This window comes from Pituophis catenifer, unplaced genomic scaffold, assembly GCF_029215685.1.
Source record: "Pituophis catenifer annectens isolate HBS135680 unplaced genomic scaffold, rPitCat1.0.hap2 SCAF_7, whole genome shotgun sequence".
Classification (NCBI taxonomy): domain Eukaryota; kingdom Metazoa; phylum Chordata; class Lepidosauria; order Squamata; family Colubridae; genus Pituophis; species Pituophis catenifer.
In genome coordinates, this window is record NW_027256887.1 from 71,926,911 (window position 1) to 71,945,832 (window position 18,922).

General features: G+C 39.9%; 1 protein-coding gene across 1 annotated transcript in view; it reads left to right on the plus strand.

Moving 5' to 3' along the window:
- Positions 1-18,922, plus strand: part of DGKI (diacylglycerol kinase iota) — a 341,772-nt gene that overhangs the window by 158,303 nt on the left and 164,547 nt on the right. Inside the window, 2 exon segments of the mRNA XM_070948056.1 lie at positions 7,470-7,565; positions 12,730-12,804. Coding sequence (XP_070804157.1) covers positions 7,470-7,565; positions 12,730-12,804 — 171 coding nt within the window.

Genomic DNA, 18,922 nt, shown 5'->3' on the forward strand with positions numbered 1-18,922 from the left:
GTCTGAGGCTTTTGAGATATTAATTAGAACAAGCAGAAAGTATGTATTTAGATGAATTTGGGAACAATTGAGGTACCGGCATTTTGATAACGTCATCATGAATGTGCCCCAAAGGATAGACGCAATGAAATCCTTGGGACTATTATATGTCTACTAGATAAAGCAAGATTTTATGTGCACTTCTATTTTTCCTTCGGAGTCAAAAGCTTGGTTTCCATATCTTCTATGTTACCATGGCAGATGGCAGATATGTAACTATGGTTTATTAAACCATCATCCTAGATGCTTAACCCTAAATCATAGTTTACAAATAACACTGGTTGGACTTATACAGCTCACTGTAAATGAGTGAAATGTGTGAACCCAGGCATTCTTATTTAGTTTTGTCAGATGTAAATGCCTTATTCTCTAATGTGTAAATAGTATATGAATGGGGTATCAGGGGTTAACTTATTCTTCACTTCTTAATGTATTCATAATTCACCACTCCCACTTATAGCTCCACCCATTGTATATATAAGGAGCCACCTACACCCTTTTCCTTGCTTCTATCTGTGAATATTCTGTGAATATAGAATGCCTATTGTAAATAAAAGGAAGTATATTTAAACCTTTAACTCTCACTAATATTATTGAGTCTGATCCTGAAAATATTGCAACAAGCTGGTAGCAGAGGATGGTTAATTGACTCAATAAAAACTTAAAAATGTCTAAGAAAGATAGGCCCAACACCAGGGCCTACAGCAAAGAAATGGAAACAGAACAAGAAATAATCAACGAATCCACAAACGCAATTTCGAGAGAATCCGAAGAATACACCACTGAAGACGAAGAAATAATAGACGAAAATGATGACCAGGAGGAAATCGAAATAGAGAATAACGAACTCAGGTCAGAGATATTAAAACTATTAAAAAGCCAGAAGAATGATGAAAGCCTCATCGCGAACCTCCAAGAAATGCTGAAGAACAGCGGAGCAGCGAGAGAGAAAAACATCACTAATGAGAAGTCTAAAGACCCAAAAATAGTGAGTGATATGACTGCAGAGAAAGTCATTACGAAGAAGAAAAACAGTGATCCCGCGCGAAATTTTGAATGGCAGCCATCTTGGTTTCAACAGGCCTCCAAGGTGAGCGAAGCAGAGCCAATCAAAATGCTCAATTCAAAATTTCTGGCGCGAAAAACGTTACCAGACAACGAAAATGAAAAAGAAGATTCGAACTCCTCAGAAGAATCAGAATCAGAAAGTGAAGATGACTCAACAAAATCCCAAATAAAATCAGCAATGAAAACACTTTTTGCTGCATTTGGGCCAAAACTAAAAATTACCAAAGAGCCACCGAAGAAGCGAGCGAGCAAGCCGATACCTCAAGACCTGCCCGCTCCCATCCTGACTTCGAAAGCGACGACGCCCGAACCCAGAGAGCCTTGTCGATTCCGCCCTACACCACAGACCGAAGCAAGTGCCAACGCCCCCAAAAGAAAAAGAAGAGCAGCCGCCGTCGTCAGAACTCCCAAGGTCGAACCAGAGACCGACTCGTCTGAAGCAGAGCAGAGCGAGCGAGCCGCAATGGAGAGAACCTTCCACGACGACTCCAAAGAAGAAATGGACAACGCGCATGCGCGAAACTACGCAGACGGTCCGGGAAGACATGAACTGGCGAGAGAACCACGCAGACTCGTTGCGAGCATCCCCATGCCGTTTTGCAATTTTCTACACTTGCGAGACCACGGACTACCTCAGGTCGTAAGTAATGGACAAAATAATGTCGGAAATTTACCCAGTGACTTCCCAAAACTAAGGGTTGATGGCATTAATTTGCAAGAATGGTACCAACAGCTCCAGGTTGTCTTTATGAAGGAAAATTTACTATTTTTTATCACTAGTCCCCCAAAAAGACCTTGGACTTTAAAAATAGATTGTTTACACCATAGAGCATTTTTCTTAATAATATCTAGTGTGTCTCCTGCAATGTATCATAGCATCAAACCTAATCTGACTGTTTCAGAAATTATTCAATGCATGTTTAATTTGTTTCACAGCGATAGTGTGGCTACCACCACAAGAATGTCTAAGGATTTCTTTTCATCTAGAGTGAAACCAGGGGTTTCCATAAGTGAGCATTTAATATCTTTAAACAAAATAAGAGCTGAGCTGCATTTGAGGGGGGAGGTGATTTCAGACCAAACAATGAAAAGTGTTATTATCAACTCACTTGATTCATCATGGGACAGTTTTATGTCACATTTAGACACTATCAATCTAGGATATTTATCCATAGAAAGTCTATCCAATAAATTGATAGCAGAAGACAATTCAAGAAGAAATCGTTCTAGCAATCACACAGAACACAAACCTTATAGGAAAGTAGCTTTCCAAGAAAAATATAATGAAACATTTAAATGTCACAATTGTGGATCCAGGGAACACAATAGAAGAGATTGTCCCAAAATTTCAAAGGAAAGACATAGGTCAGAATATTGGAACAAATACAATTATAGACAGTCTTCCATAGATAGACATAGATATAGAAGCCCACCAAATTACAAAGAGAATAGAGGGGGCAGAGATAATTCAAAGGATAGAAAATCTGGTTCACTGAATGGATTAAATAAACAAGACAACACTAAAATACAGCAAAATGAGAACAATAATTGGCTTATTGATTCTGGAGCAACTAATCACACCACTAATAACAAAAATATATTGTCTTCATTTACAGAAGATAAATTTGTAATAAAGGTAGCTAACCAAGAAAAGGTTCAAGTATTAGGCAGAGGAAATGTAACCTTGCCTGGTCTAGGAAAAATAGAGGGGGTATTGTTAATACCAGAAATACCTCATAACATACTAAGTGCCATAAAACTAAGTAGAGATTCTGACATTAATATAGTTTTCTCAAAGGGAAAAGCGACTTTGGAGAAGAATAAAATAAATATAGGCACTGTGATGATTAAAGGAGGCCTTCCTTATCTGATAACAAAGGAAAAATGGTTGCATAACATTGATTCAAATATGGAAGATTGTATTGAAGCAGATGATGAAAATATTAGCAACAGTGACAATGATGAATGTAAAATATCTCATGATCACGCAGATGCACACAATGAAAAAAAACCAAAAATAGGTAAACCAATTCATGATGAGTGTGCTCACATCTTACATAGGAAGTTAGGACATGCAAGTTTTCCTGTAGTACAAAAAATGACTGAACACGCAGAAGGTGTCAAAATAAAAAATTGTGAAAACTATTTGGAATGCTCAGTATGTAAATCTACAAAACTAAAAACTAGTCCCAGGCCAAGAAAATCTACTAGATCAACTAACAAAATTTTTGACTTAGTACACATGGACTTAGTTGGCCCATTAACTCCATCAATCACCTATAGAAAACGTTACTTCCTGACAATAGTAGACGATTATAGCCGTTATGGGTTTGTTTATACATTAAAACACAAAGATGAAACCTTTCAAAAATTTAAGGAATTTTACAAATGCATAGAAACACAACACAATATCAAAATAAAACAAATTATGACAGATAGGGGATGTGAATTCATGTCTAAAGAATTCTCCCAATGGTTAAAGGATAGAGGAATGCTACATTACACGTCTAGTCCATTTTCTGCATTTCAGAACGGGATTGCAGAGAGAAAGAATTCCACATTACAAACCATGATTAGATGCACATTGGAGGATGCTGGCTTAAGCAAACAATTTTGGTCAGAAGCCTTACATTATTCAAATTACACACAAAATAGAACCTGGTCCAGTATTGTAAATAAGACACCATATGAAGTAATGTATAATAGGAAACCAAAATTAGCACACATGCACATATTTGGAGTCACTGCAGACGTACACATACCTAAGCAGTTGAGAAGAAAGGGAGAAAACGTATCCAGAAGACTCAGATTTATGGGATATGAAACTGGCACCAAAGGGTACAGATTCATTGATAATAATAACAAATTTATAGTTTCCAGAACAGCTGTGTTCCATGAACAGGCCAACTGGTCTAAATTACATCTTAATGAAATATTTCCAAATAAATGTAAAGATACAAAATCTCATGAGAAAGGGACCATAGAAAAACAGAATATCAACAAATATAAAAGCAAAACCAAAACTTGGACAAATAGCCAACACAAAATAAAGACAGACACACTAACAAAAAAAGAAGCAAGATATTTGCATGATAACAATAGCAAACCTGAAAGAGTCATTAGAAACAACAGAAATCAAATGCCAAATAAATACAGAGATTACATAATGCATATGGATGGTGAGCCAATAACACCTAATACTTATGAGGAAGTGTTAAAACTCCCTCGTGAAGAAAAAGAAAAATGGGAATTAGCTATGAAAAAAGAGATGGAAAGTTTACAAGGATTAAATGTATTTACACCTGCAATTGCACCTAAAGATAAAACAATTATTGGTACCAGGTGGATATATAAAATTAAGAACTTAGAAGGAGGCAATACTCTATATAAAGCTAGATTAGTTGCACAAGGTTATGCACAGAAATATCCGGAGGACTATACTGACACGTATTCCCCCACTGTAAGAACAGAGAGTGTCAAAACAGCTCTAGTGGTAGCATCAGCACTCAATCTTGATGTATTTCAATATGACATACAGACTGCGTATCTACACGCAAAACTAGATAAGGAAATATACGTAAGAGCACCTCACAGTCAATACACCAACAAAAATGAAATTTGGCTGTTGAACAAGAGTTTATACGGATTAAAACAATCTGGTAAAAGATGGTATGATTGTTTAGTAAAAGTACTTAAGACCATGGATTTCAACGCTACCACTGCTGATAACTGTTTCTTTGTCAAAAAGGGTGATGATTACATTGAATTTGTGTTGATTTATGTAGATGACATTTTGTATATAGGAAAACACAAAGAGAGAAGAGAAACTTTTGTAAATAAGTTAAATGAACATTTCTCGTTGAAATCTCTAGGTAAAGTGAACAAATATCTTGGTGTTCAAATTAATAAGACTAGAAGGGGATTCAAACTTACTCAGAGAGATAAGATTATAGAACTTTTAAATAAATGCAATTTAAACAATGCCAAACCCTGTGATACTCCTATGCAAACTGATTTTCTTAGAAATACTGATGAATCTTCCCCTGAATTCAAGGATAACACGTTTTATAGATCAATCATAGGTTCACTTCTTTATATATCTAATTGGACTAGACCAGATATCGCCTTACCACTCAATTTATTATCCAGACACGTCAGCAAACCAACAATGTATCACTGGGAAGCTGTTAAAAGAATTTTAAGATATCTGAAAAGTACACTAGATTTTTGCTTAGTATTAGAACCTAGTGATAATAAAGAACCAAAGCTTGCATGTTATGCAGATGCGGACTGGGCTGGAGACACATCATGCAGAAAAAGTACATCTGGTTATATTTTTCTCTTAAATGACTGTCCAGTTTACTGGTATACTGGAAAACAAGAACTAGTAGCCACTTCAACGACAGAAGCGGAATATGTTTGTTTATCCAAAGCTGCAAATAACCTTGTATGGTTTAATGATTTAATTTCAGATGTTTGGAAAAAACCTGCTTTGCCTTTTGTCATGCATGAAGATAATAAAGCGGCCATTGAAATATCTAGATCTGATGCCATTGGACAAAGGTCCAGGCATATAGATATAAAATTTAAACATGTGAGGCAATTATCTCAGGATGGATTTATTAAAGCAGTGCATTGTGATACTTCAGAACAATTAGCTGACATATTGACAAAGCCTTTACCTTCTAAGCAACACAAATATTTAACATCTAAATTGTATGTCTTGTATTGTCCTGAATCTGAATGTAATTGGTGTTGTATAACGAATCGGCATTTAGAGGGGGATTTGTCAGATGTAAATGCCTTATTCTCTAATGTGTAAATAGTATATGAATGGGGTATCAGGGGTTAACTTATTCTTCACTTCTTAATGTATTCATAATTCACCACTCCCACTTATAGCTCCACCCATTGTATATATAAGGAGCCACCTACACCCTTTTCCTTGCTTCTATCTGTGAATATTCTGTGAATATAGAATGCCTATTGTAAATAAAAGGAAGTATATTTAAACCTTTAACTCTCACTAATATTATTGAGTCTGATCCTGAAAATATTGCAACAAGTTTCACATTAGAGGCTCCAGTAAGCAGCTTTGGAATAGGTTTAATTGTGTGATGGCTGGATGAAGTAGCTGCATAAACTTCAGAATGAGAGGTATTCCAGCAAGTTTATTTATTTATCTATTCATTCAATTTCTATAGCTGCCATCTAGGGATGGGATTCTGCCGGTTCGCACAGGTTCGGGTGTATTGGTATCTCTGACGATCAGCTGAGAGAACCGGTTTTCTCTGACGATCAGATGAGCCCGCCTGCCCGCCCCTGAGAGCCCGCCTGCCCGCCCCTGTGAGCCCGCCTGCCCACCCTTGCGAGCCCGCCTGCCCGCCCCTACTGACCTATATTTCCTGTGTTTGAAGCCCAGCTGATCTGTGCGGCAGAGCAGATGCTGCGCCTCAGCTGTTTTACTCACCGGGCTGAAATAGAAGGCATGTTTTAGAGCTTTTTTCAAACGCACCGCTCTTGTGTGATGCGAACTGGTTGTTACACCGGTTGAATCCCACCACTGCTGCCATCGCAATCACTGATTCTGGGTGGCTTACAATTCAAAAAATATGCAATCAAACAATAAAAAAGGTTCAGATTCACATATGAACCTCATGCACTGAACAGATTTTTTGATGCAACTTTTGGATGAATGGAATAATTATCAGCTGTCTTGGGTCTTAATCCTTGCATTTTGAAATATAGAATTAAAAAAAAGTTAAAACAGCAGCAAAACATAGACCAGAGGTTTCTAAAGTTGACTTCAGACTTTTAGCCAATTTCTGTAAAACATCAGGTGTGCATGGGTTTTTAATGTTTTTAAAATGTTTTTATAATGTTTTTTTTAATAATTTTTCTATGTTCATTGTTCGCATTATTTTTGCTGTAAACCGCCCAGAGTCCTTTGGGAGTTGGGTGGCATAGAAATGCGATAAATTAAATTAAATTATTAAATCAGTGTTTCCTAGTTCTTTTTCATTTGTGGAAGCCTTTTAAACAGCATGGGTTTATGTACGTTTACTTAGAAATAAGAGCTATTGTGTTATATGGGACTTATTCCTGGGCAGCATGGAAATATTTACATATTTTCTTTTCTTTAAAAAAATTAATGACATATATTATTAGAATTAGCCTGATTATATTTTAATATAAGTGCCATTTTTAAAAAATCTTGAATCACCTTGTTAATTAAATAATTTATATCAATGTAAATGTGTTTAGTAATTAATTTATGAAAGCATAGCATTAACAAAATCCAAAAAACCCCAATGCTACCAATTTGTTTGAGAAGCAATCTATGTATATATCTGTCCTTCCAGGAAAATGCAATAAATGGCGAACATCTCTGGCTGGAGACCAATGTATCTGGGGATCTGTGTTACCTGGGAGAGGAAGGCTGCCAAGTTAAATTCTCAGTGAGTGTCCTATTTTCAGAATTTCTTCAGTAAATCACTCCATGTACAAACATATTGTGAACTCTCTCCATTGGAACATGGTGGAATCATGCCTGTACATCTGGGTCAGGGGTGGGTTCTATTTACCTTTACTACCAGTTCGCAATGGGGCCGTGTGTGCTCACTTCGCTCGTGTGTGCGTGTGCTCTTCTGCACATGTGCAGAAGTTTTTGCACATGCGCAGAAACGTTTTGATGACGTCAGGTGGGTGGGTGGAGCCTCTGTCCAGTTTTACTACTGGTTCTATAGAATTGGTCCGAACCGGGGGCAACCCACCATTGATCTGGGTGCCTAAGAGGGAGATGGTAGAGAGGGAACCTGGCTGATCCATCAGAAGTCATGGGATATGGTAACTTTGCTGGTTTTCCAGCAAAGAGGACCAAAAGACATTCTGTAGAATTTTTGGCTGTATTGTTTTATTTCTAATTATAAACTACTAATATAATCTTGGTGATGTTTCTGCTACTGCATGGAACACTATAATCCAGTGTTTGATGAAAGTCAATTTCATTGAGGGCTGCATCATGGTTGTGTTTGACTTGGGGGCCCCAAGTGGGTGTGGCCAGTGTGGGCATGGCCATTCAACGTTACTTGTGTTGGCGCCTATGGTGGCCCGAGCACTTTGCCAGTGAAAACGGAGCTCAGAAGGGCTGTGCATGGCCCTCCTGAGCTTCTTTTCCTGGCAGAGGGCTGGCAGAGGGCTGCAGGAGGCATATGATATATGAGCTCCATTTTTGCTGGCACTGTAGCCAGTCCTTCGCTGTTTCCAGGGTGGCCACGTAGGCCAGATCTAAGCACCCCACAGGGCCGGATCTGGCCTGCAGGCCTTGAGTTTAACACCCCTGCTATAATCAGATAACTTATGAACTCAGTTGAATGCTAATTGCTGAAGGACCACACCAGGGCCTCACCAGGCTCAAGGTTATAGTACATGCTCTTCCTTCTCAATATTCTTTGACGATTTTTACTCTAGCAATTCATAGTACCATTCTCTCCCGTCTCAGTGTTATCATTTTATATTTTTAAAAGAATATAAGAGATGATACAGATACAAGAATCAAGTACAATGAGAGACAGGTGGAGAAACAAATCTAAAATAGCAAAAACTATATCAACTGGAAGGTTGTGTTATTGTAAGAAATTGTATAATGTTGAATTTTGAGCTAAAATGTTTGGCCAACTTATTAAAGGAAGATTGTACAGCATACATTAAATGAGTGCTGTAAGTTGTACATCAAATATCTAACTCTAACACCCAAATTCTGAATGTGGCATGTATAAGATTGTAGTCCAAGGGTGGTTTTATAGTATCATTCTGTCATCTTGATGTATCATTAATGCAGAGAGGCCTTATATTGCCAAGGTGATGGATAAATGATCTATAGATCAGAAGTATAGAACTCATCCAGATCTTACCCACAGATTTGGAGTGGACTGCTCCAAATCAAACTGAATAGAGAGCTGTTAATAGCACTTTCATGACTACAGTAGTGGCCAAAATTGTGGAAACCTTTTGCGAAAAGTGTATTTTTTAAAACTAACTAATAACATCACTTTTTTGGGGAGTAGTACCATAAAATTATATATCAATGGAAAGATAATTTAATGAAGAATGTAATGCAATAACTTTTATGAAGGATTTGCCATTAGAATAGCAGTTACAGTTTAAAGAAGAAAAGTGAAACATAGAAAAAACGAGATATACAAAAATTATCACCATAGAAAAAGCGAGATATACAAAAATTATCACGTCAGTTAATACTTAGTTGGGTAACCTTTAGCATGAATTACGGCCTTACAACATCTTCCCATGGAGTGAACCAAGTCTTTTAGTCCTGCTGCTGTTATAATGTGAAACCAAAATTGAATGATTGCTTCTATTAACTGGGTTTTATTGCTGGGTCGCTTCTGACTAACAATTTTCTTTAGTTGGCTCCATAGATTTTCAATTGGGTTAAGGTCTGGGCTATTCCCAAGCCATTACAGCAGTGGAATATGATTATCTTGAAACTCCGAAAAAAAAAAAGTGGTATTATTTAGCCATCAAACCTCAAAAATTCACTTTTCTCAAAAGATTTCCACAATTTTGGCCACTACTGTATGTATCTTATGTATACTGGACCATGAAAGAAGTCAAGTGAAAAATGAAGTGAAGGCTGATAGGAAGAAGAAGCACCTGCCTCTTATCACTGTCACTTGCCCTGCAGTGTCCTTATACAATTACTGTGTGTATATGAAAAAGCATCACCTGGCAGGACAAAGTTCCAAATAGTGCAGTCTTGGAACATGCTGGAATTTCTAGCATGTATACACTATTGAAACAATGACGTCTATGCTGGCTTGGGCATGAGAATGGCTGATGATCGGATTCCGAAAGATCTCCTGTATGGAGAATTAGTGCAGGGAAAGCGCCTCAGAGGGAGACCACAGCTGTGATATAAGGATATCTGCAAGAGGGACCTAAAGGCCCTGGGAATGGACATTAACAACTGGGAAACCTTGACCTCCAATCGTTCAGCTTGGAGGCTAAAGACGCAGCATGGCCTTCTCCAATTCGAAGAGACACTTGTTCGGCAGGCTGAGGCAAAGAGGCAGTCCCGGAACCAGCGAAATCTGGGGGCTGGGCAGGGGACAGAATGTATCTGCCCTCAGGGTGGAAGGGATTGCCATTCTCGAATTAGCCTTTTTAGTCACACTAGATGCTGTTTTAGGACCTCTTTCCAGAGCATGATACCATAGTCTCTTGAGACTGAAGGATGCCAATGCCAATGATGAAAAAGCATAGATTGCATTCATATCTACAAGCTTCCCCTGTGGTATTCACAAATCCACTATTATAAATATAAAAAGAACCTAATTGGGTATATTATGTCAAGCTGAAGCAGGTGGGAGATCCTCAATTGTAGGACCAGTTTTTATCCTGGGAAAATCTACCATATGTAACATAGTGCAGAATGCTAATAGAATCTGTGATACTCTGATTTAATGCTCTGACGCATTTCTTTATTTGCCGCGATAAACATTTACATGAGAAATCCAGCTGTAGAAAAGATGGAGAACTTGTGACAATGAAGAAAACATGTTGAGTAGTGCAGTGTTTAAGAGTAAGACTAAACATTTATAAGAATGTTGGTCAATGCAATTGGGTCGTAGAATGTGACAAGCCTGTTCTTGGAAAGCATTGTGAGTACAAAGTTCATAAAGGCACACATCTTTTTCTCCTTTGCTCAGTTCCTAGTGACAGATGCAATGGCCAGAGACACACATGCATTTCTTCAGCTTATTCTTAAGAAGGTGGAGAAACATTTTGAAAACTGTGACTCATGGTTATCTAATCTCTTCTTAAAAACCTCCAGTGTTGGAGCATTCACAGCCTCTGGAGGCAAGTTTTTCCACTCATTTCCACCCAGGAAATTTCTCCTTATTTCTAACTTGCTTCTCTCCTTGATTAGTTTCGTACCCATTGCTGCTTCTTCTACCCTCAGGTGCTCTGGAGAATAGTTTGATTCCCTCTTCTTAGTGGCAACCCCTGAGATATCGGAACACTGCTATCATGTCATCCCTGGTCCTTCTTTTCATAAGACTAGACATATCCAGTTCCAGCAACCGTTCTTTATATATTTTATCCTCAAGTCCCCTAATTGTCTTTGTTGTTCATCTCTGCACTCTTTCTAGAGTCTCAACATCTTTTTTACATTGTGGTGACCAAAACTGGATGCATTATTCCAAGTGTTGCCTTACCAAGGCATTATAAAGTGATATTAACACTTCACGTGATCTTGATTCTATCCCTCCGTTTATGCAGCCAAAAACTGTGTTGGCTTTTTTGGCAGCTGCAGCACACTGCTGGCTCATATTTAAGTGATTGTCCACTAGAACTCCAAGATCCCTCTCACAGTCATCACAGAAGTTGCTCAGCTAATACTAGGTTGCGAATAAATACATTTACATATTTCTAAGTCTGTCCTCAAGTTTCCAGTGGATATTTCTTGATTTAACTATTTTAGGAAAAATGCCCAAGCCAGTATGCAAAAGCAGGGCATTTAGCAAAGGGACTCTGAAATATTTCTTCCTTAAAATACATCAACTTACATAGTAGTGATTTTACTTGATTTGAGATGGGAGATAGAAAGTTTTCCTTCACCTAAAGTGCCTCTGTTGTTGTGTGCTCTGATTTGGAGATTGTGCATGAAATCTTTTTTATTGTGTGTCTTCACTTCCAAGTTCAGATGAAGTGTTACTGGGGCCAGATTTACTCTGCATTCACCAGACCTGAATAGGAATAATTTTCACAGTTTCATTTCATTTCTGTAAGCCAGTGTGATGTACTAGTCACTTTAGAACTTGGAAGTGTAGGCTAAATTCATATCAGCCATAGAAATTCAATAAGTTAGTTTGAGCCAGGCACTATCATGTTATACAAGTAAATTCACAGGACGGTTTCTCTGGAGAAAAATTAGGGGAGGGAGAGGGAGAGGGAGAGGGAGAGAGAGAGAGAGAGAAAAATCATAGCAAAACTTTGCTCTTTTTGTCTGGCAAGAAGAATAAAAACTGAGTAAGTCACCAACTTACTCAGTTGGTAACTCAGTTGGTAACTAGTTGGTCATAGGGGACACAGTGGCTCAGTGGCTAAGACTCTGAGCTTGTCGATTGAAAGGTTGGCAGTTCAGTGGTTCGAATCCCTAGTGCCGCATAATGGAGTGAGCTCCTGTTACTTGTCTCAGCTTCTGCCAACCTAGAAGTTCGAAAGCACGTAAAAAATGCAAGTAGAAAAATAGGGACCACCTTTGGTGGGAAGGTAACAGCGTTCCGTGCGCCTTTGGCATTTAGTCATGCCGGCCACATGACCACGGAGACGTCTTCGGACAGGGCTGGCTCTTTGGCTTTGAAATGGAGACAAGCTCCACCCCCCTAGAGTCGGGAATGACTAGCACATATGTGCGAGGAGAACCTTTACCTTTAAGTCACCAACAACATTTTGTTATTGACATATGTTGTCATTTTTGCATATGTATTTTGAGTATAAAGTAATTAAGAACACAGAATGTTTACTATACATGCACCTTCTGGGACAAATGGACACTTCCCTTTGCTTTGTTTTTTTTTTTTTCTGTTAATGTTTCAGAAGTCCGCTGTTCGAAGAAAATGTGCTGCCTGCAAGATTGTGGTCCACAACGCCTGCATGGAGCAACTGGAAAAGGTATAAGATGATGCCACCTGCTGGCCTAGATATGGCAAAGAACAGACTTCAACAAAATCATTTGTTTTAGAAATCGAAACAACATCTAAAGTGAGAGTTAGGTTAAAGTGCAACCATTCTGTATGCCCAGTTTCCACCCCCTCATTTACAACAGTCACCATGGCTGTAACCTGAATTCAGTTTTACACAAAGAATCTGATAGCACCTTTTCTGACTCACACATTTTATTAAAAGCCGTAAACCGCAGCTCACTTTTGTCAGATCCAAAAATGGGGGGACTGGGTGGGGGGGAGGAGAGAGAAAGAGCGGAGAAGATGGTTGCTTATGTGAATGCAGGCTATATGTGAGACAAATTACCATTGTATCCATTAGTAATTATATTGTGTTAAAAATCCATTTTTCTATCCGTCCATGCATCTGATGAAAATCTTACGCTTTTTAAAAATGAAATATATCCGTTGAAAAAGGTGTCCCTCATAATCTTTTGACACAATAAACTAGAGTTCCCCAACCTTTCTGGCTTTGAGGACCGGGGGGCGGGGGAAGAGGGGATGATTCCACCTGAATGGCCGGCAAACGCACATGTGCGCACGCAGCTCCATTTGCACGAGCAGCAGGTATGTGTGCACACGCTTGCCTGCTGCTCGTGCAAGTGGGGATGCATGCACATGCTTGCACGCTCACCTGCTGCTTCTGCTGCCCGGTTCCAAATGGCTAATGGCCCAGTAGTGGGCTGCAGGGGACTCCTGCAGTAGACTAATACAATTAATAGACTAATAATTCCAGGTGTGGCCTTACCAAGGCATTATAAAGTGGTATTAACACACCAAGTTCACGTGAAGTGCTAATACCACTTTATAATGCCTTGGTAAGGCCATTCTTGGAATGCTGCTTTCAGTTTTGGTCGCCACAATGTAAAAAAAAGATGTGGATACTCTAGAACAGTGATGGCTAACCTTTTTGCCATCGCGTGCCAGGAGAGGGGGGGGCGGGGGAGGGACGCATGCGCATGTGCCCATGCGCATGCGCACGCAACCCCACCCACCCCCACTCCTGGCACATGATGGCCTGGTAGGCCCGTTTTTCTTTCTTACCTGGCTCCAGATCCTCCCTATGCATCTGGGAAGGGCGAAAAAATCCTTTCCCACTCCCTTGGAGGCCCTACGGAGGCTGAAAGGGCCCATTTCCCAACTCTCGGTGGGACAGGAAGTGACATTTTTTGCTGTCCCCAGCCTCCAGAACCTCTCTAGGAGTCTCTAGGAGCCTCTCTAGGAGTCTCTGGAGGCTGGGGACAGGAAAAAAGTCACTTCCTGTCCCACCGGGAGTTGGAAAATGCCCTTTCAGCCTCGGTAGGGCCTCCAACGGAGTGGGAAAGGCTGTTTTCGCCCTTCCCAGATGCATAGAAAGGATCTGGAGCCAGGTAAGAAAGAAAAACGGGCCTTCCCCACCCCCCACAGGCCCTCCAGAGGCAGGAAACAGCCTATTTCCCTACTTTTGGTGGGCCCAGAAGGCCCAAAAATCAGCTGGCCGGCGCATGCATGCGCCCCAGAGCTGAGCTGGCGTGCCCACTAATATGGCTCCACGTGCCACCTGTGGCACACGTGCCATAGGTTCGCCATCATGGCTCTAGAAAGAGTGCAGAGAAGAGCAACAAAGATGATTAGGGAACTGGAGGCTAAAACATATGAAGAACGGTTGCAGGAACTGATTATGTCTAGTTTAATGAAGAGAAGGACTAGGGGAGACATGATAGCGGTGTTCCAATATTTGAGGGGCTGCACAAAAGAAGAGGAGGGCCAATCCATTCTCCAAAGCACCTGCGGGTAGGACAAGAAGCAATGGGTGGAAACTAGTCAAGAAGAGAAGCAACTTAGAACTAAGGAGAAATTTCCTGACAGTTAGAACAATTAATCAGTGGAACAACTTGCCTCCAGAAGTTGTAAATGCTCCAACACTGGAAGTTTTTAAGAAGATTTGCACATTTGTCTGAAGTGGTGTAAGGTTTCCTGCCTAAGCAGGGGTTGGACTAGAAGACCTCCAAGGTCCCTTACAACTCTGTTATTCTATTCTATTCTATTCTATTCTATTCTATTCTATTCTATTCTATTCTATTCTATTCTATTCTATTCTATTCTATTCTATTCTATTCCACTATTCATTTTTTATCGAATTCTTCTGTTATTTTGTCATCCTTTCAAGGTAGTCCATCCATCAGTACCAACTCTAACTTTATTGTAAGATTAATTAACAGAATTTTGTAAGTCTGAGAGCACATGTCTCCTCCCTCATCTTTGCAGTCCAAGAAACTAAGAAGAGTACCTTCTGAGATCTTTGCCATACTCCCATTCCTTCTGGGGGCTCAGCTGCCTCTTATCTGACTGTTGCCTAGTCTGTGGCGCTTCTTCTTGTTTCCCAAGGTCACTCTCACATACCATTACCATTTTTCTTTTGGCTGCTGTAAACGATGGTGTTTCCCTGCACCTCTTATTTGGTCAGGGTATAGAAAGTAATGGACAAGGTGTCAATACCCCTCACATACAAAAGCTAACTGGATGTGAAGTTAATTAACCTCTAATTTAATATTGGTGAAGTTAATTAACTTATAATATAATATCTTCCACTGGCCCAAAGACAGACAACTTTGTGTTGCAGAGCAGACCATATAGACCAGGGGTGTCAAACTCGTGACCCGCGGGCCGGATGTATCATGTGCTGGCCCCGCCCAGTTTAGCAAAGGGGAAAAAAAAAGTCTTGATATGTTATGTGACGCCGCTGTGACACTGTGAGTTTGACACCCCTGATGTAGACCAAACAGTTTTACCATTCCTACTTTTTTTAGCTTTGGTCCATTCTGCCTAATGGTAGAGACAAGCCCAGTTTGAGATAAATAAGCAATGATATTCATCTAAAATATAGAGGGGATGATGAGTTAACACATTTATATGATGTTTTCTTCTATAACGCAAATGCTAGATTTCTTTACTGTGATTATTCTGTATTCATCGGCAAATATGAAAAGGATATTCTGATATATCTTCTGATAGCAATCAACTGCAGAAGACCCAAAGGTGCTTTTTCAGGAGGCAACTGGATTTTCTTATTTTTAATTTTGAAGACATTTTGCTTCTCATCGAAGAAGCTTCTTGAACTCTGACAGGATAGTGGGGAATGGAAGAATTCATATTCCTTGCAGACAGACAGCTGGTAATCTGCATCCTTATAGAGGGTTGCTTTAGAGGGTCATTAAAAGGATGCAGATCAGGGATAAAATGCTAGCGGTTCAGACAGGTTCGGCTGAACTGCTGGGGCGATGGCGGGTGGTTCAGAGAACCGGTAGTGACGGCAGCATGAGGCTCCGCCCACCCGCCCGGACACCCTTACTTCCTGGTTTTAACCAGGAAGTAACCTGTTTTTTACCCTCTGCACATGTGCAGAAGGCTTTGCACATGCACAGAGGGTCCAAAATCGCATTTGACTCATGCGCTCGCACTTCCAAACCGGTAGGGAAGGTAAGTAGATTTCACCTCTGATGCAGATTACCAGCTGTCTGCAAGGAATATAAATCCTTCCATTCCCCACTATCCTGTCAGAGCTGAAGAAGCTTCTTGGATGAGAAGCGAAACGTCTTCAAAAGTAAAAACAAGAAAGTCCAGTTGTCTCCTGAAAAAGCACCTTTGGGACAACCATGACATGGATGACTGAGAATCTCTACAGACTTTCCACTGTAGGAGAGTAACCAGATTCTATTTACTGCAAGGAGAACAATGTCCTGTGATATTTTAAAGAATAATTTTGTTTTGGGTACATTATTATTATTTTTTGCATTGTGATGAACAGGTTGAGTATAATGTCACAAATGAGCCTTTTCCTAATGAAATCGCATGCCAGAAATCAGGGCCTTTTATCGTGCTGCAAACAGAGCCTGATTTTTAATTGATTTAAAAGAAAATACAAGTCTCTATTACATATAAATGTTGTATAAGCTTTGTGGAGCAGGCAAGAATAAAGGCAATTTTTTTTTTATTTACAAAAAAGAAGCAATCATCCTGGTAATTGTACACATCACCAAGGAGCCATGTTTGATTCTATTTTGTTTTGATTACCAAGAACAAATAGATTTGTGGCATATGAAAGAGTAATGAATACATTGTGTTCTAGGTTTTTATTTTCAATAGCCAATTTTGTCAGTTGCATGAAAGGATGCCTTAATTGTAAACGCTCGTCTACGTTGCAGATGTGTGTTTGTGTCATCAAAACGGATATTTTTTTAAAAAAAATTGCTAGGCAGAGAAGAAACTTCAAGTTCTAAAAAGCCACATTGGTCCAATTTTCTTGATGACCTTTAGCAGAAATAACAAATATCTTCTCCTACAAATTTGTTACCGACGGTGTCTCAAAGAATTCATCATGAATATAGTCATAAAGGACTCTAGATCAGCTATTGCCACGCATGGTTTTAATATGGCTGTGGGTTTTCTTTTCTTCATAAATTATGTTAATCTAGATTAGTTTATGAGGAAAACTCATGGCCAGCTCATTATTTAAATCTCCCTTAAACCAGGGGTGAAATCCAGTAGGTTCTGACAGGTTCTGGAGAACCAGTAGCGGAAATTTTGAGTAGTTCGGAGAACTGGCAAATACCACCTCTGGCTGGCCCCAGAGTGGGGTGGGAATGGAGATTTTGCAATATCCTTCTCCCAGGAATGGAGAGGGAATGGGGATTTTGCAGTATCCTTCCCCTGGAGTGGGGTGGGAATGGAGATTTTTCAGTATCCTTCCCCTGCCACGCCCACCAAGCCACACCCACAGAACCGGTAGTAAAAAAAAAATGGATTTCACCACTGCCTTAAACCTATTTTGTAGTAATGAGTAATCTACTCTATTGGATGCCTGGAGTTTAAAATGCAATTTTAAACAACATCATTATATTTTAGACAGCATTTTTATTGCGATATGATCTAGCAAGCTATCAGAAATGAAAAGGCAACACTTTAAACAGATTATTAAAATTAGTACTTTGATCGCTAAACATTCCTGAAGTTCTTAGTATTTACACTACAATTTTAGATGAATTTATAGTTAGGATGAATTTAGATGAATTTGCCGTTTTGACTGGCAAAGTGCTGCAGGAGGCCATCCCGGCCAAAAATGGGGCACGGGGGGGGCGCACGTGCCCCCCGTGCCCCGTTTTGGCTGGCAGAGTGCTGCAGGAAGCCATTGAAGTTTTGCCCTTCTTGTTGTACTCTTTTACCTTAACTATTATGTCACAGAATATTTTCTGGAGGAAATCATCATGTTGCATTTGAAAAAGGTTTGAAATTTTGGGGTGGAGTTGGCTATGATCCTCTTCAAATAAGCTGATGTTTCTATGTATGCTTACTATCCATGGGTACCATCAGCATATTTGGGATAATGAAATGTGTCCTCCTGTCAGTGTCTCAGACTATCATGCTTTGAACATATTACAAAAGAAGACACTACATTTATGCATGGAGGCATTCTCCATCCACCTGGGAAATCTGGCTTCACACAGATGAGTGACTCTTCCCATGTACATGCTTGCATCCCAGCCCAGATACTGGACATGGCCATGGGTGGCAAAAGCAGTGGAATCAAGTGGCACTGAGTACTGGAAAAATGCTTTGTTAACCAAGGACGAAGAATGTCTTTGTAGCTCCCGTTACATACACTTCTAGTTTGAAGTGAAGGGACACAGTGGCTCAGTGGCTAAGACGCTGAGCTTGTCGATTGAAAGGTTGGCGATTCAGCGGTTTGAATGCTGCAAAACGGGGTGAGCTCCCGTTCCTTGTCCCAGCTTCTGCCAAACGAGCAGTTCGAAAACACGTACAAAAAAATGCAAGTAGAAAAATAGGGACCACTTTTGGTGGGAAGGGAACAGTGTTCAGTGCACCTTTGGCATTTAGTCATGCCGGCCACATGACCACGGAGACGTCTTCGGACAGCGCTGGCCCTTCAGCTTTGAAACGGAGATGAGCACTGCCCCCTAGAGTTGGGAACGACTAGCACATATGTGCGAGGGGAACCTTTACCTTTACCTAGTTTGAAGTGTACCTGTGTAAGCATTTGTGTGGAATAAATATTGTACATGGAAAGAGAG